Genomic DNA, 26,086 nt, shown 5'->3' with positions numbered 1-26,086 from the left:
GCATTTGCAATGACAATTAACAAATCTTAATGGCAGTTATTGCGAGTTTGCGGAATTAACGTTGAAAACTTCTGTCGGGTCAGCTAGTCGTGAATAAAACCGCGATTTTTTTGAAATTGAAAAGAATAAAAATTAAACTGTCCAAGGAATCCAAGGGGTTGAGTTTACTGGTTAAAAAGTTATGTTTTTTCTGTGCTCTTTATTCGAATTCATTATGTATGATAATTTAAACATGCACACTTGGTCGTATGAGTACTATTAATAAACAAATAAAAAATATTAGTTATACATAGTTTAATTGAATGTCTAGTAACACTGTCCAAAAAAATTTGACTTTTTGATTGGAACAGAAGAGCGACCCTATAATTCTGAAAGGGCATGCTGAGTTGATAATTTATGTTATACTAAATGAAAAAAATACTAAATGAAAAAAAATTTTGTAAGTTAATGTCTGAGAGAATTCTTATTGACAGAGTTATATTGTGAAATTTTATGGGAATCATTTTTGTGAAAGATCTTAGCCTTCCAGCTCCTCTCTTTAGGGGTCAATTCGACAATTTTTTCGAGAAAATCTATAAGAGTGCTTTCAAAAAACGTAAAAAATACAACCATTTTTATATTTTTAAGCGTAAAGAGTTTTATTTACGATTTGGATCTTTGGTGACCCCCAATAAAATTTTCCGGCAAAAATTTTCGTAGAATATTTTAATCTTTAAATGTTCTTTTTGAAAGGATTTTTTTCGGTTTTATCGAACAAATTTTCAAATTGAACCTTAAAGAGAGGAGGTTAAGATCTTCCATAAAAATATCCCCTACAAAATTCCACAATATTACTCTGACAATAAGAATTCGATCAGACATTAACTTTCAAAATTTGTTTCATTTAGTATAATGCTCCCTACGATCAAAAAATTAAAACTTTGAGCCACTGTAAAAAAAAATTCAGACCATCTGGACTGTAAGTTTATTTTGCAAAAATTATCTAATCACCATGCACTTTCAGAATTATTGGGTCGCTATTCCGTTACAAAAATGCTGTTGGACAGTGTAATTAGATTTATTGTTCCATACTAATTTACCAAAAACCACAATACAATTTACCAATTTTAAAATCAAAGTAAAATTTACTTTTTCTTACACATAAACAAAACAAATGAATAACAAATTAAATTAGCTTGAAATTTAATTTCAACTCAGCAACAATATAAATTAACTAGAAATTTAAATAAACATTTTCTTTTTAATACACGTAAAACACAAAAACGAAATGTAATGGCAAGTGTAATGATTCTTAAATAAGTTCACTTTATTATTTTCAGTTTTATTTTTTTGTGAGTCTGTGTTTTTAAGTTAATTAGAGAGTATTTTGTTTTTTCTTGGAAAACATTTGCATACTTAATACAATTAACAGTTTAGAAGTTTTTAGTCGCCTGGGAAAAAGAACTTTTTTGTAAAATGAAATTAAGAAGATTTTGGGTAATGTTGCAGACAAAACATGAGAATTTTTTATACTTTGCATTTATTACATAAAACAAATTGTACGCGAGACTAGTGACTAGTAATCGGCACTCTTAGCTACCCTGGCACAGTGGGGGAAATTCCAAAAAAGTGGAAATAAATCTGTAATTTCTAAAATCTGCTATAGAGGAGGTGTTTTAAATTTAGCTTTTGAACACCAAGGGTAGCCGGAGACTCTGGGCCCCAAAGTAACCCACCTCGTGAATATGAACAATTCAAAATCATAAAATGCACGCCTGGCATACGTCGTTCTCAAATAAATTTGGATTGATGACGCCGCCAGCTCAAAAAACAAACCAAATATTGACTTTTTCGGGATGCATTCATCACAAATTTTTTTTAAGTAAATTAGGGAGTGTTTCTAACTGCTCCTGGCCTCATTAAGAGAACACACGTCGTTGTTATTGATCGTTGAAAGAGCGGCCCATGGTGATTTAGAATTCTTTTAAATAAATAACAAAAGTACCACTCATTACAATAATTTAACTAAATTTCCCCGCCACTGTCGTAGACATCAACCACAACAATGTTTCCATTGTCTATTATTCTATATTCTCCTTAACTCTGACCTTAGTTTACTACTACTATTTTAAATAGGAAAACAAAATAAACTAAAAAAAAAACATGAATAGACATGCTGTGCAGCAACAACAACAGGAAAAAATGTAACTAAGTTTAACAAAGTAAAACATTTTTTAGTCATGAATTCAATTTTTTTTTTTTGTCCATGAGTTTATTTTTCTTTTCTTAGTATTTTAGTCCCTAATCAAAATCTTTGACATCAAACATGGTTTCTCTTTGTTTTTTTAATATTTTTTTTGTTATACTCGTAAATATACAACAGGACGAAGAAATAACAAAACAAGAAACAACAACAGCATGAACAATTTGAAATATTTTATAAAAGATTTAGACAGTCTGTCAGTTAGACAGAATGCTTTTGTTTTGCTGTACTAAGCAGTGTTTTTTATATATTTTTTTTTTTTTGTATTTTTCCATTTAACCTTGTAATCAAAATATTTGTTGCATTTTTGCAAATCAATACATTTTGCCATAAAGATTTATTTTACCCTAATAAAAATACAATATAAAAAAATTGATTAGAATCGGTGCAGGTGACAACCCATTTCAACTTTCATACAAAAATTACAAAACTAAAAAAGATATTTAACAAATTACCAAATTTTATAATTTGTCAATTGAAATTTAGTAGGTCTCAAAATAGGGTCCCGCAGACATGAAAGATTTTGAAACGCTTACACATTTTTATGGTTTGTCACTGATTTCACACAGATTTTCTATTTATTTCTTACAGTGAATGAATTTGAAAATTAAAATTTCCAATTAACCAAATAATGATGAAATAGGACATGAACAACTTTTGTGAGGATCGGTCCATGATCGACCCATATAACCCTTATATCAGAAAAATATTTTATTGTCAAAAATTAATTTTGAATTTAGGCTAAGTGTTCTAAAATCATGAAGCTGGGATTTTAAAGTGGGCAACAGTTATTTCAAATAATGCATATCATTTTGATGATTTTTGCGTAATATGGTCAGGTTTACAGTATAGTCATTTTCAATATCAAACAAACTTTATCAACAGGGAGTACCTTTTTGTGGAAAATTTCAGCTTGCTAGCTCCTATAGTTTGGGCTCTATCGTGTCTTCAACAGACAGATAGACGGACAAGCTAGATCGTCTTAGAATCGTATGATTCTTAGCCAGTTAGAAATGACATACATATATATCATAAAACGTTAAAGTATTTCTTAAACTAGCAGAGATATTTTTAAGTACTAAGTTAATAGACTATGCGGGGCCGACCACTAACCCGACCCATTACAACTATGATCTCATGTAAATACCATTCAACTCAAAATGTTTAAAAGTTAATGCAGTAAACTAATGATTTTAGATTTTTGTTTCAAATTAAATGAATAAAATAATTTATACAAGTTCGGTGCTATTATATATGGGCAATTCCATATCATCGCACGTGACATTTGTACACCTATAGAGTGGAATAGATTTTACAAAAATAAGAGTATCTGAAAAATAATTTCATCATTATATTCCAATCATTATGTTTTAAAATAATAAAAAGTTCTTTCGAAACATTGCTGTCCAAAATATTGAGCGAAATAAGGGTATATCGTACGTGACATAAAACGGAACTCATTTTGAGGTACATGTAGAAATATGCGAAAATATTCGAATCGTGAGAGGCGTTATGTTTTCTTTTAATTTCTTACACTAAACGAAATATTTTTCCTTTACAATCCGTTATATTTAAATAAAAAAAATGCTTGGATGATTTTATAATAAATAAAATTTAATATCGTACGTGACATACCGTACGTGACAGAATTTTTTCTTATAATAAAACAATATATATTCTGTAAATATATATATACAAAAACTAAAAAAAATGAATAGAAAATTTACATTAAGTTTCAATAAACAATTTGAAAATAGCAAAAAAAAACAATCAGAGTCAAATTCATTTCATACTACAAGCTAAATGAGAGCCTAGTTTTCGCCGCAAAATTTAGACTAAAACATTAAAAAATTAAATATAATCAGTTTAAACTATTATTTTTGTCTTTAAAATGTTGTAATATGATCTAAATACTTTCACATAGTAACATTTTATTATTTTCTTCTGTTCAAATCATCTTGAAAAAAAGTTTCAAGAGTTTTTGTTTTCAGTCGTGGTAGCGATTCTCGCGGAATTGCCCATACATATGTATATAAGGTCCACTTCGAAAATCACTCACGAATACAAATTATTGAAATTTTGAAAGAAAAATGTGTTTTGCTCATTTGCTTAGTGTAGGGTATTAAATGGTCGGGCTTGCATTATGGGAAAATGAATGGTGATAATAATAAAAAAAAACATATGGAAACATAGTATGTTCACGACCCGTACGTTCGCAACCGGTACTTAAGACAATTAAACAAATACCAATAGAGATATTTTATTGTGTAAATGCCGGATAGATACCTTTTAAAATAAATTAATCGCTTTTAAATATTCCCTTCCATTTCGCAGATTTTCACATTTCACTACTATCAGCCAAAGTTGACTTCTATATTTTGTACATTCGTGACCACATGTTTATAACTATCTTTATGAAAACATAAACTCGATGAAATCCATCTTTTGCATTTTCGAATCGCAAAAAAAAAACTAGAAAAAGTTTTGTTTTCTATCTTCTTTGGACATCAAAAGCGTACGAACGTACGTTCGTGATTCCAGGAAATGCCCATATTTAATAGCACAATTCCATTTAACTGAGATAATAATTTTGCAATTTGGTCAAAAAACAAAATACCACCTTCACCTACTTATAATCAGAATTATAGAAACTACATTGCACAGTGGGAAAATATCAAACATTTTTTGGAAATAAATCAGGCATTTCTAAACGGCTGGATCGATCGGAATAAAATTTGACGTGGATGTAGACAAGGAGTATTATAGTTTAAGTTATTAAAATAGACCCTAAAAATGCTCCAGGGGCGGCGATATGGGGGCTCAAAGAGGGGTACCTTCGACATGTAAAATTTTTCAACACGTGATATTTTTTCCCATCCGATTTCAAAGATTTTTATATTTTTTATAAAAAAACTTTCTTTTAGAACATATAATAATTTTATGTTTTTCTGGTAGGTATTTTTACGGAGAACATTTTGGTATAAAAAACATGTCCAATTTTTCGAAGATGTCGCTCCTACGCCCTTCGGAATTTGACCTATTTTTTATCAAAATTTCAAATTTGGGCCACGTTCTAAAATCCCAAAGCTTGGAAACCTTGATGTGTTCCCTATTTATCCCCAAAGTATTTTCCCAGCCCCAAAGGAAAAATGGGGATTTTTGCTCCAATGTTTTGGAATTTCGGGATATACTTTCACTTTTTGACAATGTTTTTTACACTTTGTTATTTAGAATGACAATTTTAAAATTGCATTGAATTTTGTTAATAAATAAAGATTTTATTACATATTTATTGAGTTTCTAAAATTAAAATTTATATCAAAATTTTAATACGATAGTAAATATTAGAAACAATTTGATCCATATTTATTCGGAACTATTTTTTGTAATTTTTACAAAAAAAATCTTACAAACAAATTTCAAGTCAATATCTCAATTAGATTCAAAAGTATGCCACTTTAAAACTCCGTCCTCCAAAAATATTGCACTTTTAAAATATAAAACAAGTAAGAAAGTATGGTCGGTCAAGCCCGACCATATAATACCCTACACTAAGTAAAAGAGCAAAAACATTTTTCTTTTAAAATTTCAATAATTTATATTTTTGAGTGATTTTCGGAAGTGGGCCTTATATGGGGGCTATGACCAATTATGAACCGATCACCATTAAATTAGGTCGTGTGACTTGTGTGTATATGAAAGTTTACTATGTTGAATTTTGTGAGTATACCAACATTTTTAAGAGATTTATGCACGTAAAAGTGATTTTCGGAAGCGAGTCTATATGGGAGCTATGACTAATTATGGACCGATCGTAACAAAATTTGGTGACATGAATTTTGTATATATAAAACTTATTTGGAGCGAAATTTGTGTAGATACATAGATAAATTAAACATTTATGACCGATAAAGTCCAATTTCGAGGGGACATTTGTATGAGGGCTAGGTGAAATAATGGACCGATTTCAGCCAGTTTCAATAGGCTTGGTCCTTGGGCCGAAAAAGTAATATACACCAAATTTTATCGAAATATCTTCAAAATTGCGACCTGTACTCTGCGCACAAGGTTTACATGGACAGCCAGCCAGCCAGCCAGCCAGCCAGCCAGCCAGCCAGCCAGCCAGCCAGCCAGCCGGCCAGCCAACCAGACGGATGGACGGACATCGGTATACTTTTAGGTGGGTGTTAGACTAATATTTTTGGGCGTTACAAACATCTGCACAAACGCATAATACCCTCCCCACTATGGTGGTGTAGGGTATAAATATTCGAAATTGGAATAGTTGGCAGCATTTTCTGTCGAATTTCAACTTTGTAACGATATTTATGTGATTTTCGAAAGTGAACTTTATATGGGGGCTATGGTTGAATATGGGTCGATCCACAAACAATTTAGTATTGTACTTTGTTTTAGCACGAAACTTATTTTTTTCGAATTTTGTATGGATAGTCCTATTCTATAGGCATTTATAGACCATAGCACCATATTTCGGATAGAAACTTGTATGGGGTCTAGTAGAAATCATAGACAGATTCTTACCATTTTCAACTGAATTAGTCCTTTTATCAGAAAACTAACGAGTGTAAAATATGATGGTATTATCTATAATATATTTACACAAATAACAAAAAATATATGAAAATTTAATATTTTTTTATGTTGTCCCACATTTTGGTTCTACTGTACCGATTTTTTTGATTTTCAATACCAAAATGCTTAGGATACTAGTAAACATATCTTTTTGAAAGTTTACTAAGTTTGTTTCTAGATGTAGGACGTGAACGGGTTTTACACAGACGGACAGATAGGCGGACATGGTTCAATCGACTTAGAATTTCATAAGGATCAAGATATACAGTGGTTGACAAAGCAATGGAAACTTGTCTAAATATTTCATTAGTGGCCTAAAATCTGAAATAATTTTTTAAAAAATTTTAACATTTTTGTAGTATTTTATTTGTATACTTTTATTAACTTAATTTAACAAAAAACAAAGGACATAATTAAATTCTAAAAATGAGGAAAGAAAATTAAAAGATTTCTTTATTACGGCATTGACAAAACAATGGAAACTTAGGTATAATTTTAACAAATATGGTCTAAACTTTGCAATAACTCAATATTTTGTTGGGTATCCCTTATTTTTTATAACTGCTACACATCGACGATGCATTCAACCAATTAAAGAGTCAATGGTCTCCTTTGAAATATTTTGCCATTCCCTTATAACCGCCTCCGACAAATCTTCATTCCTGGTGTAATTTGGGTCTTTATTTTACGATCTACAATTTCCCATAGATTTTCTATGGGATTTAGATCTGGCGATTGGGCAGGCCACTTCAAAACACGTATCTCGTTGGATTGTAACCACTCGGTTACAACCCTAGAGGTGTGTTTCGGGTCGTTGTCGTGTTGGAATCTCCAAACTAGAGGCATATTTTCCTCAGCGTATGGATACATAACATCGTTTAATATGGTTCTGTATCCTATACCTGTCATAGTATCTTTTATAATATGAATTGGGTCCATACCTTGCCCTGAAAAACATCCCCATACCATAATATTTCCACCGCCAAACTTTACAGTCTTATTTGTGTACTTTGGATCTAATCATTTTCCCTTTGGTCGTCTTACAAATGTTCTCCCATCACTGCCTCTTAAATTGTATTTGGATTCGTCGAAAAAGAGGACAGTATTCCATTTCTGTATCGACCAGTTTAAATGATCCCTGGCAAATTGTAGACCAGCAGAACGGTTCTTTTTAGAAATGAGTGGGATTTTCACAGTACGATAGCAACCAAGACCAGCTTCATTTGCCGTGCGACTAACTGTTCGGGTACTTATTTCTAATTCGAGGAGTTATTTTTATGAATTTCTTGAATTCTCTCGCTATTAAATTATTTTGTCTAGGAGTAGCAGTAGGCAGGTCTTCCACCTAAATGTTGAGTTTTTACAGAACCGGTTTGAAACTGCTGATTTATTTATTGAATATTTGTAACAGATACTTTTTTGTTTTAAACCAGCTTTAAAATCGTTAATTATTTTATTTTTTAAGTCTTCACAAATCTTAACTTTAGCCATTTTCGTTAACTTTGAAAAAAAAAAACCAATTATGCCAAAAACTTAGAAAAAGAAATTGTGAAAAATTACCAGAATTTAAAAATAAAATATAATAAAATAAAATAAAATAAAATAAAATAAAATAAAATAAAATAAAATAAAATAAAATAAAATAAAATAAAATAAAATAAAATAAAATAAAATAAAATAAAATAAAATAAAATAAAATAAAATAAAATAAAATAAAATAAAATAAAATAAAATAAAATAACTGTAAGCAGGATGATTTTTACATCGTTCTTTTAAATATTATTTTCGTTTTACATTTCTTTCTTCCTGAAGTTTAAAAGTTTTCATTGTTTTGTCAGTAGCGAAATAGTGAATATTTTTAATTTTGTTCCCTTTTTTCAGAATATAATTATACCCTACACCACCGTAGTGGGGAGGGTATTATGCGTTTGTACCGCGTAATTCCCATAATATACCTTAAAGTATACCGGTCGACTTAGAATCACTTTCTGAGTCGATTAAGCGATGTCCGTCCGTCCGTCCGTCTGGTCGGCTGGCTGGCTGGCTGTCCATGTAAAACTTGTGCGCAGAGTACAGGTCGCAATTTTGAAGATATTTCGATGAAATTTGATACATATTAGTTTTTCGGCTCAAGGACCAAGCCTATTGAAAGTGGCTGATATCGGTCCATTATTTCACCTAGCCCCCATACAAATGTCCTCCCGAAATTGGACTTTATCGGTCATAAATGTTTAATTTATATATGTATCTACACAAATTTCGGTCCAAATAAGTTTTATATATACAAAATTCATGTAACCAAATTTTGTTTTACGATCGGTCCATAATTAGTCATAGCTCCCATATAGACCCACTTCCGAAAATCACTTTAACGTTCATAAATCGCTTAAAAATGTTGGTATACTCACAAAATTCAACACAGTAAACTTTTATATAGACATAAATCACACGACCTAATTTCATGGTGATAGGTCCATAATTGGTTATAGCACCCATATAAGGCCCACTTCCGAAAATCACTCAAAAATATAAATTATTGAAATTTTAAAAGAACATTTTTTTTGGCTCTTTTACTTAGTGTAGGGTATTATATGGTCGGGCTTGACCGACCATACTTTCTTACTTGTTAATTATGTTGTTTGTTTTTCAGTTAATTTATATAAATAAAACTATACAAGTAAAATACTAAAAAAAAAATTTTATTTTAAAAAAATATTTTAAATTTTGGGCTACATATGGAATATTTGGAAAAGTTTCCATTGTTTTGTCAACCACTGAATAATATATACTTTGTTAGGTCTCAGATGAATATTTCGCAATGTTACCACACGGAATGACAAACTCATTCACAACTTGTGATGGTGCAGGGTATTAAAAATTAACTTAGCACTTTTGCATGAGAAATTATAACAACGAGAAAAAACTAAATATTTTGGTACTGGTTTTAAAAAACTTTCTTTTACTTAATTTACTGTTTTGACTTAAAATCTCAATTTTCATTAAAAGTGAACTTAGCACATTTTCTCATTAAGCGACCAACATTTTTCTACATTTTTCCTAATGAAAAACATTTACCGTAAAAAATATCAAACACAAAATATAGCTAATACGATTTTTATCTGAATTTTCATTTATTCTTACAATTACAGCTAAATGTAGCCGGCTTGACGAAAGCTCTGGTTGTCTACAAAGTGTATCAAACAATGTTTCGTGTTGTCAAGGAGTCGGAAACTGTTGACAGTCGTCAACATTGCTTCCTGCTGCAGAGTGCTGGACATGAGCCACGTTATCTGAGTGTGGAAACACGTCAGGAATTATTGCGCATTGAAAATAGTTGGAATGCAGCCATAGTAACAAGTGTTATTAAATTAGGGGTAAGTTTTCTATTTAAATCCACTTCATACGAAAACCCACAGACAACCATTCCAGTGGTTATTGGCCATTAAGTAGTTAATACAAACATATAATAAATATAACATTTACCTGTATAGATAAATATAAACTAGAAGTTGATTTAAATGACACTAAAGGTTTTAATGTTTTGTTGGGTTGTCATGTTGAAATGTAATTTTAATGTCTACATTATATTATATTACCTTGTTTAAATTTGTTAATATATTTTGTACAAGTTTTTATTAATGTTGTGTGTCTGTCATTCAAAATAAACACGGTTAAAGGTTGAATAATTTCAAATTGTATTTGATTTACATTTTATAAAGGTCAACAAAAATCGATATTAGGAAAATCCAAAATAAAGTTGTATTATTTAAATTATTCTACCGCAAACTTTGATAACAAGGAAACTTTTCTACATGAAAAACGGGCAAAAGTTTAGTTGAAGTTTAATTTTGTTTGTTTTTAGAAACATGTTAAAGTAAGAAACTTTAACATATTTTGATATTTTAATGGGCAAAATGTTTAAAGCAAAAACATTTTAATGGAATATTAAATCTATAGGAAGACGCCCCAAATAGAATAACAATGTTTTCAACTAAAATCAAAGTTTAGTTTGTTTGAGAATAATATAAAATAAGATATATTTTAAAGTATATTAGGCCAGATCACGAAAATTATTTTCAAGCATATTATGTTCCAGTTGTAAGAATGTTTCTTTAATATTCAATTCAGATAGTGGGTGCACATATGTACTAGGGCTCCATGCTATTTTGCTGAAAAAATTCGAAAAGCCGAAATCGTGTTTTTGTTCGGAAAAAAGTCAAACAATCGATTACGTTATCCTAAAAAATTCGAATAGTCGATAAAAGTCAATTATGAACCGAAAGAAAGATTTATGTTCATAATCAACATATTTATGACTGCTCAAACAGTATGCCGGGGGACATTTGTATGTGGCCAGCTAACTCCTTTCGTTTTAGCCCTATTGTGTTTTCAAGAGACAGACAGACAGACGGATGGACCTAACTAGATCATCTTAAAATCTTATGGGGACCCAGGAATCATAGAAATTCTACCCACAATGGGCTAAAATCTGAAAAAATAGTTTTAACCGAATTTTTGTTACTAAACATTTGATTTCAGTATCTGCATCTTAAAGTATACAATGCTGAATTATCCCTCCTAGACAGATTTTTTCACAAATGTCTAGTTATGTACTTGGTCAAGTCCAATTTATATTATTTTTAAGTTTTTACCTTTTAAAAACGTTGGTTTATTTCCTTTAAATAAACCGGATTCTTCTAATTTCAAATAAAAACGATCAGTAGTTTAAAAATTGCAACAAATCTTTATTTATTTAAACTTAAGCAACACTTTAAATAGTCACTCTTTCAACAGTAACATCGCCTAAGATATACCGATTCCTCAGCAACTCGCTGTTACTATTTATATGTACACAGTGCCATCTTCTAGTAGTTTTATGAATTATCCAACGGAAAAAACTTGAATGTTCTATTTGCACAATGATCACCTAGAACTTTTAGAAGCTTATTTTATTTGTTTATAAATTTAACTTGACTTTAGTTATAGATTTGTTAACATTTTTCTCCATGCATTCCGATTTTTAGTTTTTGTTCTATCAGCTGTTTTGGGAGGTCATAATTTTAGCACGTGAAATTTTGTGTGAGATTTTTTTTCAAATCAAAGTTTTATTAATTTCTAGTCGCCCGATCTATTGGAAATATTTTTTTTAAAGGCAAGATATTCTTCTTACAGTCTATGCATTTGCGAATGTTAAACAATTAACAAAAAGAGTGTAGAGAATGCAAAAACTAAGGGGTGCCCCAGGGCACTGTTGCGGCTATTTCATAGTTTGTTTCTGATTTAATCGGTTAATCGAGCAAATAATTAATCGGGATTTAGATTTATTCGGTTAATAATCGGTTAATATAAAATTATTCGATTAACCGAATAATTTCTATTTTAATTTTAAATTGAAAATACAACCACGAGTTTTGTGTACAAAAACATAAAAAACAAACAAAACTTCAAACCAAAAAAAAATAATAGCAAATATGGTATTTTCTTTAGATTTAATAAAACTTGACTTGGAAAAATTCTCTCGCTGATTGTAGATTTTGGAGAAATAGAAATCATGATAAAGAATATCCAATATATCAGTTATTTTTTAATTTTTTCTAAGCATATAAAATCCTTTGTTATGCCATTGTATTCCTTTTTGGATTGTTTTAGATTTTGACTTGTTTCAAAAAAAAGTTTCGTCTATACATGTAAATACAAACAAAGTTTAAAATACATGTAATTAAATATGACCGTTGTTATACTCACTAAACATGATTCTTGGATGTTCGAAAAAATATATATATAATTTTAATTTGAAATTTATATTTGAATTGAAACGGAAAAATAAATACAAAAAATGTGTTAAAGTGCAAAAAAAAGGAATTTCGGTTAATCGATTAATCGGCAATTTTAAATTATTCGAACAATGCCAAAAAATTGTTTCTATATGAGTATCATCTATATGTATCTTCGCATAAAGTAAAAATTGTTTTCTTACTTTTTGTATCTTTTGCATTAATTTTTCAATAAAATCGTATCATAATTAAAGTTTACAACTTATTGTTTTCTACACCTATAACGGCAACAGTGCCCTTTTTACACCTGGTCCCTAAACTTAATATGAAAATTAGTTTCTGATGGCTATTCGGAGTTTATTGGGTCATAATTACCCTAAAAAATTTATTCGATAACTTTTTTTTAGCTTTTTAAAGTTTGCGGGTTAGAGGGTTCATATATGAAGTTATAATATAAGGCCCCGACTGCCTGACTATCGAAAAATCTCCTCCTCAAACACTCAACAACATAAATGAGAAAAGTTTAATTATTTGCCTGTATTATTGATGGATCGAAACCCTTCGAAAAAAATATTAAATCTCCGCTTAGAACATTGACGGGTAGAAACTAATCGGGTTTCTGGTTTAATCGGTTAACCGAGCAAATAATTAACCGGGGTTATATTTATTCGGTTAATAATCGGTTAATTCAAAATTATTCGATTAACCGAATAATGTCTATTTTAAATTTATATTGAAAATACAACCACGAATTTTATGTACAAAAACATAAAAACAAACAAAACATAACAATTCAACCAAAAAATAATAGCAAATATGGTATTTGAGATCCTTTTTGTATACACATTTGAGTTTTTTTAGGATTTTAGTGAGATCTTCTGAAAAAATCTTTTAAAAAAAGAATATAATTTAATTTTTTTCCTTTTAAACGATTTTTTTCTTTAGATTCAATAAAACTTGACTTGGAAAAAACTATCTCGTTGATGTTGGAGAAATCGAAAGCATGATAAAGAATATCCAATATCTCAGTTTTTTTTTTTAGTTTTTTCTGTTTTAGAATACTTTTGATAGTTTGTTAAGTTCTGTACATGTAAATGCAAACAAAGTTTCAAATACATATAAATTAAATATGTCAGTTCCCAGCAGTTCGAGGAGACAGTACCGAACTAGTGATTTTACCCATCATTTAGGGTGGGAGCTAGTCACTTCAATAGCCACGTGACTAGCCATTTTAACACGGGCATGTCCTAGGCAGGGGGTCAATTGTCTCCTTTTGATTACATTGAGACTGTCTTATAGTTGGTCCAAAGTAGTCAACATATTGGATTCACATACCGGTTACATAGAGTCAGTTACCTTACTAGCTACCAAACTGGTTACTTGATAAGCTACTTAACTAGCTTTTTGTGTCGTATGCGGAAGATTATTGACCCCAAATAGTCATTCTAAAAGACATATCCTTCTGTTGAGTTAAATAACTAATTTCTTAAGTTCAATTTAAGAGTTGTAATAAGTTATAAAACCAAAATTATATATTTAAAATACAATATGTACATAGTCAGATTGACCGACTCCAGGTTACTTAGCGTAAGTTAAATTACTAGTCTCAAAGTATTATTTTCAAAGTAACATAAGGTAGTAAGTAAAGTTGCTAGTCCTTAAATATAATTGAAGTTATACTTTTGTAGTGAGTAAAATGGCTTATCCCTAAAGTTAAATAAAATTGAAACAGACTATACTTCAGACTAAAATGAGACATTAGGAGACAATTGACTATTCAATAGATTACTTCTGGTGGGTAAAATAACTACTTTCTAAAGTACAGCTCAAAATAATATTTTAAAGTGACTTCACCGTAGATTACTTAGAGACACTAAATTGACGATTGTCTTCCTGCCAGATTACTTGTGGTGTATAAAGAAACCAATTGTCTTCTCTCTGCACTACAAAGAGCACATACGTGTCAAATGGCCAAAATATATAAATTGGAGGCAGCCAAGTGAAAAGACATTTGAATACGAATTACTCACAAAACGATTAAGGTGACTACATTCCAGATTAATTAGAGACACTTAAGTGACGATCATCTTCACGCTAGATTACTTGGGATGTATAAAGTAACCAATTGTCTTCTCTCTGCACTACAAAGTGCACACACGTGTCAAATGACCAAAATATATAAATTGGAGGCAGCCAAGTGATAAGACATTTGTGACAATTACTGTCTTTAAGGGATACATTGACTACTTGCTTAACTGCTGGGTTGTTATTCTCACTAAACATTTTTCTTGGATGTTCGAAAAAATATAAATTTTAAATTGAAATTTGTATTTGAATTGAAATGGAAAAATAAAAATATGTTAAAGTGCAAAAAAAGGAATTTCGGTTAATCGGTTAATCGACACAAATAAATCGGTTTATTTGTTATTTGAAAATCGGCAATTTTAAATTATTCGAACAGTTAAGCGTACAAAATTAATCGGTTAACCGATTAACGGTTAATCGATTGAACCCATGTTTCTCAGAAAAAGTTGCTGAAATATGATGTAAGATGTATGTTGCGTATATTGCCTAACATACTAGACAGATTCAATAGATATAATAAGGTTCCAGCCTAATTATATATAGTTGTTATAAGTCGCCCAGTATATGTTAGCGCAAGAACCAATGTACGGTTACATGATGAGCCGGAAATTCTTAGAAAAGATGAAATGAACTACTGTACATTTTTAAACATTGTTTTCCAGGAGCTAATATTTGTCTTAAAATCGATAAAAAAATACATTCCGAGTCAATTAAGCGATGTCCCACAGTGCTTTGCTTTCATATAAGCAATGGACAAAAATAGAAGGAGTTATTGCAGACGAATAAAAATTAGTGGAATATTACCTTTTGGTAAGATTAAGAAAAAATATAATTCTTGAAAAAATCCGTGAAATATATATCCTGAACATATAATTTTGAATAAAATTCACAGTTATACTCCTAACATTTTAAAATTTGGTTATAGTCATTTTAATAAAGTTATTGTTGTTTGTGAAAATTTGTATTACAATCGCAGCACGGATTCGGGTGGCTGCCATACATCCTTTTCCTTAAAAAACCTATAAACCTGTATAAAATTATTAATTTTCAGAAATTATTGTTCTCTTATAATATTAGATGCAAAGTTATGAAAATTTTATCGGAAGGATATTCATAATTCCAAGACATCAAGATTTCAATATCCTGTATTACATCTAATTTTTTTTTAAAAAAATTCGTAAAAATAGTTTCTTATTTTGGAACCAATTTGGTTATAATCATTTTAATAAAGTTATTATTGTTTGTGAAAATTTTTATTACAATCGCAGCAAGGATTCGGGTGGCTGCCATACATCCTTTTCCTTAAAAAACCTATAAACCTGAATAAAATTATTCATTTTCAGAAATTATTGTTCTCTTATAATATCAGATTAATTTAGTTATTAACATTTCAATTCTAGCAAGGATTTACATAACTGCCATATATCCTTTTTAAAAAAAAATACTGAAATATTGTATATATTTTCTAAGTTCGGAAGGCCGGATGGACGGACATTTTCAAATGTTGATAGCCTTATGGTTCAGCTGTAATATTAGAATCTGGATGTTGGATTATACTTTAAGTGTTCCTAATATCAGCAGAAGCTCATATTAATATCTCAATCTGAGGATATGTGGGTTATATTCAATTATTGAGTTACTTACATTTACGGTAAAAATGTATTATTTATGGGTGCCATCAAAAACAATTTTTTTTTAAAGTTCTAGTCAAAACGGACAAATAATGATTTCACATTATAATAAATAAGAGATAGGCATTAGATAAAATTAAAGAAAAATTAAAATTGATTAACATGTTTTTTTTCAAAATTAAATCAAACTTTGGAATTTTTTTTTGATTTCAGCAAAAAACCTACAACATCAAGAACCAAATAAAGACCTAGTAATACACTTTATGCCATTAAACTACTTTTGTTAAATAACGCAACATTTCTTAGTTATTTAAAAGAAAAAACGGTATTATTTTATAAAAAACCAAAAATCTGGAGCTCTTTCCCCAAAACCATCAAATTGAAAATTTACAAAATGTGAATTTATACATTTAAACAAAAACAAAATTTTAATAGTTTTCATACGAAAGGACAACTAATGATTACATTTTCTTATAGATAATACTTATGGCTATTCTATAGTAAAACATAATCAAAATAGAATAACACGTATTTTACTAATATTCCAACAAAGTTTTAGAATTTCAGGCTTACAATAAAAAAAAATTTTAATTATTAAAAATTGCGCAGATTAAACTGTTAAACCTTTTTTGACAAAAACAGTAATTTTCCATAATTCCACATTCATATTCTTTCATTTTCAGCCAATCGCGAGTTTATATCTTTTAAAACGAACTTTAAACAATGATTTTAGTTAACCTTAAAAAAAATATATTTTTCTCCATAAAATTTATGTTGAAAATGTACTAACTTTAGCGACCTCTAGTGACGACAAAAAGAGATATTTATAAAAAAGTCTTTTTTACACGAATGAGTTATTTAGTTGTCTATTGAAAAATATAAATTTCATTAACATCAAATACATGATCTTATTTTTGATTTCTGTCCATTGAACAAAGCACTGTGTGTCCGTCCGTCCATGTAAACCTTGTAATCGAACTACAGGTCGCAATTTTAAAGATAATTTGACAAAATTTTGCACGAACTTTTATATTGCTATCGATCCATTATTCATTCCCCCATACAACTGCCCTTTCTGGAAAGCTCTCATAAATACTTTAATTATTAACATATCCAAACCAAATACTGCTTAAAAAAATATGTTTTATATCAACTGAACTCAAATTTAGTAATTTACTCTATGAAGCAAAGATCGCAAAAAAGGCAGTTTTAAAAAAAAGTATTTCTAAATTTATTTCGATTTTTTTAAAGTTTTTATCGATTTTGATATTGAAGATGAAATTTTTTGATTTTATATTTTCACAATTTTTGTTCTTTATGATAAGGGCTAGAACTTTGCCTCAGAGAGTAAATCAAAATTCCGAACTGTTTGCATGATATGAGCCTGAGAAAATTATCACTTTTTGCAAAAATGACATGAGGTCCTAAATCTTTATTTGCTTTTACATGTTATTAACTATATTTTCTATAAGAAACGTTATATTGAAAAAATTATCGAATTAAAAGAAGAAAAAAATTTAAATTAATCGCTTTAACAACTCCTTCAAATTAAAAACTTTGTTTGCTTTAAACATTTTCTGGAGCTACTCATGAAAAGAGTATAAGACTCTCTAACAGTTTTGTCCCATGAATAAATTATTTTTATTTTTCCTATAGAAAAATTTTCAATTTCTGTGTTATTATTTTTCTTTTTTGTCCTTTGAAATGCTGGTTTTTCTATAGCTATTGAAATTTATGAAATGAAATTCTTTGTTTTTATTTAGCCAACTCGGTCATTGACCCGAAAATGTAAATAAAACAGAAAGAAAAATATACAATTTGTTGTATAAACAAAAACACACAAAATCAATCATAATTTATTATAAAAAAAATGTGTATATTCAGGCCAATAGTAAAAACTTAATACTTTCATACAGGAAAAGAAGAATAAAAATGAAATACTACTCAACATTAAAACTAATTTTAGGAAACTTTTTGCAATGTAAATGTTTTAGGCATTAAGGCGGTTGGGTGTAATTCGCTATGACCAGAACTTTACATTAAATTCGATTAAATGGAAATGCACAGTGGGTTTATTAAAAACTTAATGACAATAAATAAAATAAAAATACTCAACTAAGAGCTTAACTTCCATAGATTTTAAATAAGCTAGAACTGCACTGATAGAAAAGTTTAGTGAACTAAAAAAAAAGATGTCAGTTTTCATTTATTAACAATAATGAAGTCAATAATCTTAATCAAATTGTAAGGAAACTAGTTCCAAGTATGAATATTTCGAATCAAAAACATTGCACAGTGGGGCAGAGTCAAAATTTTTTGGAAATTAATCTGGCATTTCTAAACGCCTGGTCCGATCAGGATTGAGTTTTAAAAGTGGCATTAAAAAAAATCTATTTTTACAATTTTGCCTATAGGGTCCACATTTCTTATGGAGCTGGAAAAATACTTTGGCGATAAATAGAGAACACATCAAGGTTTCCAAAGCTGCTTTCCGTTTTCTGATCCCAGCTTTAGGATTTTAGAACAAGTGGCCCAAATTTAAAATTTCGATAAATAAAATAGGTTACATTCCGAAGGGCGTAGAGGCGACATATTCAAAAAGTAGGACATGATTCTCCGTAAAGATAGCTTACAGAAAAATGTAAAACTGTTATATGTTCTTAAAGAAAGTTTACTTTTAATAAAAAAAAGAGTTAAGTCACCTTTTCGCCCAAAAAGGTGCAAAAATCTACTATTTTTTGAGTACTTAAATTGAAAATTGTTTATTTTTAGATCCAACATCCATTTGCTCTGAAATCTTTTGTATGTTATTCGTAATATAGTTGTCTAATTAAGAAAAAAAATCGAGTCCATTCGGTTCAAAAGTACGACCTATAGTTCTTAAAAAAGCGGGCCAAGGTATGGAAAAATTTTAAAATTTCAATTTTGAAATGTTTATAACTCGGAAATTATCAGAGATAAATAGCACAAGCAAGCATATAAAAATCTTTGAAATCGGATGGAAAAAAAATTGCACGTGTTTAAAAATTGTACATGTCGAAGGTACCCTACTTTGAGCCCCCATGAATCATTTATAGGGCCCATTTTAATAACTTAAACTCGAATACCCCTTGGCTATACCCACGTAAAATTTTATCCCGATCGGACTAGCCGTTTAAAAATGCCAGATTTAATTTAAAAAAAATATTCTGCCCCACTGTGCATTGGTGTAAGAACTAATTCTAGTACTGTTCTTAATAAGGGCTGTTAGTGATTTAGTGCTTTCCAAAAATATAAAAATCTTTGAATTTGTATGGGAAAAAAAATTGCACTTGTTTAAAAATTTTACATATCGAAGGTACCCTACTTTGAGCCCCCATAGCGCCGCCCATGAATCATTTATATATATATATGTTCTTAATAAGGGCTGTTAGTGATTTATCGTTTCTGTAGAACTAGTTCCAAAGTTGACAGTTTCATGTAGAAATTACTGATTAAAGAACTGGTTCCAGAATCGTTCCAAGGAACGGACTTCATAACGCTTCCGCAGAACTTATTCCGATGGTGACAATTTCAAACAAAAATCATTAGTCGCAACGCCAAACTGGAACGAGTACTGGCTACATGCGTTCTAGAACTAATTGTGGAACTAATACAGCTTTTCCTGCACGGAGAAAACGGATTCGTGATAGCAACCGAATTTGTTGCCAATCGAATGTTTCGGTTGCACACATAGAATTTTTCGATTCTATCAAAAGAAGGTAAGTTGATAAAGAAGAATTTCGGTTGAAGTAACCAAACTTTTGTTACCCCTTCCAAAATTTTGTAGCCACTACTGTAAAATTCGGTCACGAAGATAGAATCATTCGATTGGCAACAAATTCGGTTGCTATCACGAATCTGTTGTCTCTGTGTGCACGCAGAGAAAAAATATAGTTGGGCATGGTTACTGTAACCATTTCAATATTGTTACAAGTTTTTTACTATATAATAGTCACAGTAACCATTTACATGATTGTGGTAACCATAATATGGATAACTTACGATTCACATGATTGTCTCAACCATATATATGGTTACAGTAAACATATATATGTTTGTGACAACCATTTATATGATGAAGGACTTATCATATTATGGTGCTCTCGGCTTAAGGCTTATCATAATCTGAGAACAACATATTATGATAAAATTATTCATCATAATTATGGTTGCCACAAACATATATATGTTTACTGTAACCATATATATGGTTGAGACAATCATGTGAATCGTAAGTTAACCATATTATGGTTACCACAATCATGTAAATGGTTACTGTGACTATAATATAGTTCAAAAACTTGTAACACTATATAAATGGTTACAGTAACCATGTCCAATTATATTTTTTCTCTGCGTGTGGGTTTCAAAATTTTAATATGCCATAATTTTTTTTTCGTACAATATAAATATTAAAAATATTAGTCTAACACCCACCTTAAAGTATACCGATCGACTTTTTCTACTTTCTGAGTCGATTAAACGATGTTCGTCCGTCCGTCTGGTCGGCTGGCTGGCTGTCCATGTAAACCTTGTGCACAGAGTACAGGTCGCAATTTTGAAGATATTTCGATGAAATTTGGTACATATTATTTTTTCGGCTCAAGGACCAAGCCTATTGAAACTGGCTGAAATCGGTCCATTATTTCACCTAGACTTTATCGGTCATAAATGTTTAATTTATAAATGTATCTCCACAAATTCCGCTCCAAATAAGTTTTATATGCACAAAATCCATGTCACCAAATTTTGTTACGATCGGTCCATAAATAGTCATAGCTCCCATATAGACCCGCTTCCGAAAATCACTTTAACGTGCATAAATCGCTTAAAAATTTTGGTACACACACAAAATTCAACATACTTAACCTTATTATAGACATAAATCACACGACCTAATTTCATGGTGGTCGGTCCATAATTGGTCATAGCCCCCATATAAGGCCCACTTCCGAAAATCACTCAAAAAGTTAAATTATTGAAATTTTAAAAGAAAAATGTTTTTGCTCTTTTACTTAGTGTAGGGTATTATATGGTCGGGCTTGACCGACCATACTTCCTTACTTGTTTTATTCTGTATTTAAAACTTTTTTAACATTTGCAAAATTTCCTCATACTTGTGTTCCTAAGAATCCAGGCCCACAGTGCGACCACCTGCTAACATTTTTATTAGATTTTTAAACAATTAAAAACTTTTAGTAGTTTCTCCCACAAACAAACCACCAACGTCTTGTTGACCAGTATAATTAAAATGACTTGAATTATTGCATGTTTCTATTCCACACAATATAAAAATTTTCAAATAAAAAAAAAAAAAACCTAACAATAAATTTCAATAATTTGAAGTAATTATTCCATGTTTTCTGACCAGTCTTGGAAAATATTCTCAGCATTGCAACAACAAGAAACTTAGAGCTAGGAAACAAAATAAAAACGTTCTTGATTACATCTCATACAAAGTTCAGATTGCGTGATGTTGGTCTTCAACACGAAATCTTTATCGATTCACATTGAAATTCAAATAAAAAATTGCTATCAAGGATATAAAACTTGCACACATAAACATTAGACAAGCCCTTAAAAAATAAAGATTTGCCTTAAATGGGTGTTATTTTGTTTTACATGAGTACAAGTTAGTTTGAGTTACCATCGGATTCAAAATCTATTCTTTAGGGACCGGCCTATTGAATTTAGTATAAAAATATTACTTTAGTCTTGTCGGTTGGCACAGAAACAAGAAGAAACAAACAAGTAAAAAATGAAATTATAAAGCCTCGTACTCATGCTAAAGCATCTAACAGTCATTGAACTTTTTTTCTAATACAATTTTTTTTTTGTTTGTAATTTTCCTTGCTCGCCAAGGATCCAAAAAAAAACAACTTTGAGTAAAACTGTTCGTTCACATGTCCCAATATGTAGAAAGTGGCAATTTTTGCAGTAATTTTTTAATGCCTGCATTTCCGTTTGAACTTTAGTTGAACTTTTTCCTTCACATGCCTGGATTTCGATTGGGTTTGTATGTTACAACCTAAAACTAGTACATTTAAATCGTTTAAAGTTAATGCAAAATTATTGCGAACAAAAAATTTGGCTCATAAATAAAGTTTTTGTTTTATTATTGAAACATGATTGCGTGTTTGAATTAGGAAGCCTGTAAAAAATTTGTTATTATTATGACAACAAGATATTATGTCTTAAATAAGTTTTCGAAATTTATTTAAAAATATAAAATGTTAAACAAATAATTAAAATTGACCCCTTAATAGTTCCCTCAATAGACACTTTTTTGAAAACTTTTCATTGCAATTTCAAACATAGAATTTTGATTAGAGAAGAAATATAAATTAATTTTATTTCTAACCTTATTTTTTTGTTTCCCAGTTTTTTTTCATAATCTTTAACGAATCCAAAAATAAGTGATGTTAAATTTGAATATTGAGAAAATGTGGAATTTTCTTGAAAAATGAAAAACCTCTTTTATATTTTTTGATAGATTATAAAATATGATAGCTTAAAAATAGTAAACAAATAAAATATACATACATACTAGAAGAGCAATTCCTACACACAGAAAACAGTTCGATAGGAAATCGGTTGTCATTATAAAAATTCGAAATGGTAAACTGAATGTTTATAATTATCATTGAAAATCTATTATATTAATCAATTTTCTATATTCATATTTAAAAAACCATTATCGTAATCGAATTATGGTTTCAGAAATTGTAAAATTATTTCATTTACCCAATTCATACCTTCACTACAACTGTATGCTTAATTCGGTAATGAAAACGAAATTAAATTTAGCATTTGTTCATCACAGCTGCTATTAATAGTGGTTGTAATCAAATAATTGTTTACGTTAAACTATTTATAGTTAAACATAGAATTTCAGGTTGTAACCAATAATTAGTTATAAAACCGTAAAAATTTCGATTGTGATATGAAAATTCAATTCGGTGTTCACAACCGACGAAAAATACAAATTGGTAATTTCAGTTGACATTTAAAATAAATAAATTAAATAAACTAAAAATCTCATATATTTTGCAACAATTTTTAATAAAGGGAAACAATTAGATAAAAAGCTGATTATTGCATTATACTACTATCAATATAAATGTTCAACAGTTACGAAATAGTAAGGGTACTCATTTAAACGCTTAAGTTTCCCATTTGTGCAAATGGGCAAATTTGCGCGACATGTTTCATGAACCCACCTTTTCAATTTTGTGCAAGTTTATACAGAAAATTTATATTTGTCAAATAAAAATAAAAAAATTCAACAAAAGCTTTAATAATTTTTTTTCAAATTGTATAAATTTTAATTTTAAAATGTTGAATGAAAGTTAAATCTTTGGAACAAACGGTGGTATACATAGTTTGGAGGACTTTGTTTATGTTCTAGCTGTTGGTTAATGTTTTCATACAAAATGTCATTTAATACAATCATTCTGTTCCAAAATTACACAATTTTCACATGCACAAAATTTTTATATTTTATTTGATTTTTATTTCTTATAAATAAAAGTAAACAAAAGCAGCTGATTCATCAAATGCACAATAAATTCAAGTTTGCGAGTCTAAATTGTCGCGCAAACTTATCGGAGTTGTGCAAACGAATTTCCATACATTTTTTGACATTTCATTTGCGAGAGTGTAAAAATGCACAGATTGCACAGTTTGCGAGGCTTTTAAGCGTTTACATGAGGACCCTTAGTAAGTTAAAGATCATTGCATACGTGTGTTTATTTACAAGATTTCTATAATTTTAGAAGAATCTTGAATCTCTTCCAACACGAACATATGTATATATCCGTTGACAAAGAGCTAGTAAATGTCTTCTAAATGGAATTGGTTATTAACAGCTTTCAACGTGTATAGTTACTCCAAATGCGTATTTTATATTTCGCAGAGCTTTCGGTGAAAAAACAATTGCCCTTTTCGCTTTTATGGCATTTAATAAATTAAGAACATGGAATATGACAAGCGAATAAAGAAGATACACACAAGAAGAAATAGACGGAAGAATTGGAATCTTAATATTTAAAATTTTTAATGCCCAATAATGTATTTTTGTAAATTTAAGGAGGAATATAAAATAAAATTTATTTTTAATGCGATCCACAAATATATGTATAATAAATAATATTTCAGTTACACGTACTGATAGTTTCAGTTCTTTCAGCCGAATTATTATTTTAAAATGGTTACATGATTTATATATACAGTAATATAAATCGAATTATTCAGTAATTGCAATCGAATCATGCGATAGTACCTGGAACCGAACGAATTCGATTGGCGACAAATTCTGGTAATTTTCCGCAATTTCTTTTTCTAAGTTTTTCGCATAATTGTTTTTTTTTTTCAAAGTTAACGGAAATGGCTAAAGTTAGGATTTGTGAAGACTTAAAAAATAAAATAATTAACGATTTTAAAGCTGGTTTAAAACAAAAAAGTATCTGTGACAAATATTCAATATACAAATCAGCAGTTTCAAAAATTATAAAGAAATTTCGTGAGATCGGTTCTGCAAAAACTCAACATTTAGGTGGAAGACCTCGTAAGACTACTCCTAGACAAGATAATTTAATAGCGAGAGAGTTCAAGAAATTCCCAAAAATAACTCCTCGAGAGGTTGTTAATAGCCAAAAATTAGAAATAAGTACCCGAACAGTTAGTCGCAGGGCAAATGAGGCTGGTCTTGGTTGCTATCGTCCTGTGAAAAAAACACTCATTTCTAAAAAGAACCGTTCTGCTCGTCTACAATTTGCCAGGGATCATTTAAACTGGTCGATACAGAAATGGAATAATGTCCTCTTTTCCAACGAATCCAAATACAATTTAAGAGGCAGTTATGGAAGAACATTTTTAAGACAAACAAAGGGAAAAAGATTAGATCCAAAGTACACAAATAAGCATGATAAAAATATAGAAGGTAGTTTCAATCAAATTTTGTTTTTTAAAATAAGGTTTTTTGAAGTTTCCTTATTTTGTGAGAATTATAAAAAGCGTTGCCACATTCCTAAAAATGATTCTGATTATCGAGACATTTATTACAGAAAATGTGTAATTTATAATTTAGTATTTAAATAAAAATGTATTATGTTGTGTTGGAAGTTATTGATTCAATTTCTAACGTGCGCTTACTTATATTGGAACACGTTGACTATTTTTATAGGTCTTTTTCGTATGCATTTTTCCATTTATATTATTACTATGCAAATATTTTATATTTTAATTATAAGAGACAGCACACGCATGAATGTATTTTCAAGATCTAGCCGAGCATTTGCAGAAAATATAAAAAGTCTTTGAAATCTGATGGAAATCAAAAAATGGCACGCGTTTAAAAAATTTGCATGTCGAAGGTGCCCTACTTTGAGTTTTAGATATAGCCAGCCGCTGTTGTCGTATGTTGGGTAATGTAGAGACTTTAAAAAAAATCATGTTTGAATGTTTGCAAAAATATTTGGTTTTTTTGCAGTTGGGGAAAATAAACTAATTTTTATGTGTTTTAATATTTTTCAAATTAATGTAATTTAAATATTCCCAAAGAATTAAAGGGAAAATTTAAAATTAATATGGCATTACTATTTTTATGAAAACGTCACAATCCTTAAGCATGTCAGACGTAGAATTTGAAAAAATAAAGAGAGAATGAAACTACCTTCTATTTTTCTACTATGCAAATAAGACTGTAAAGTTTGGCGGTATGGGGATGTTTTTTAGGGCAA

The 26,086-nt window shown here is 29.6% G+C and overlaps 1 protein-coding gene across 1 annotated transcript in view; it reads left to right on the top strand.

Moving 5' to 3' along the window:
- The window catches only part of Syn2 (Syntrophin-like 2), a 229,859-nt gene that overhangs the window by 189,822 nt on the left and 13,951 nt on the right, over positions 1 to 26,086 (top strand). The window contains exon 8 of the mRNA XM_065511233.1: positions 9,985 to 10,209. Coding sequence (XP_065367305.1) covers positions 9,985 to 10,209 — 225 coding nt within the window. The remainder of the gene's footprint in view (positions 1 to 9,984; positions 10,210 to 26,086) is intronic.

The sequence above is a fragment of the Calliphora vicina genome, chromosome 5 (genome assembly GCF_958450345.1).
Source record: "Calliphora vicina chromosome 5, idCalVici1.1, whole genome shotgun sequence".
NCBI classification, from domain to species: domain Eukaryota; kingdom Metazoa; phylum Arthropoda; class Insecta; order Diptera; family Calliphoridae; genus Calliphora; species Calliphora vicina.
Note: the sequence above shows the minus strand (reverse complement) of the source record. Positions and strands in the feature narration are given on the sequence as shown.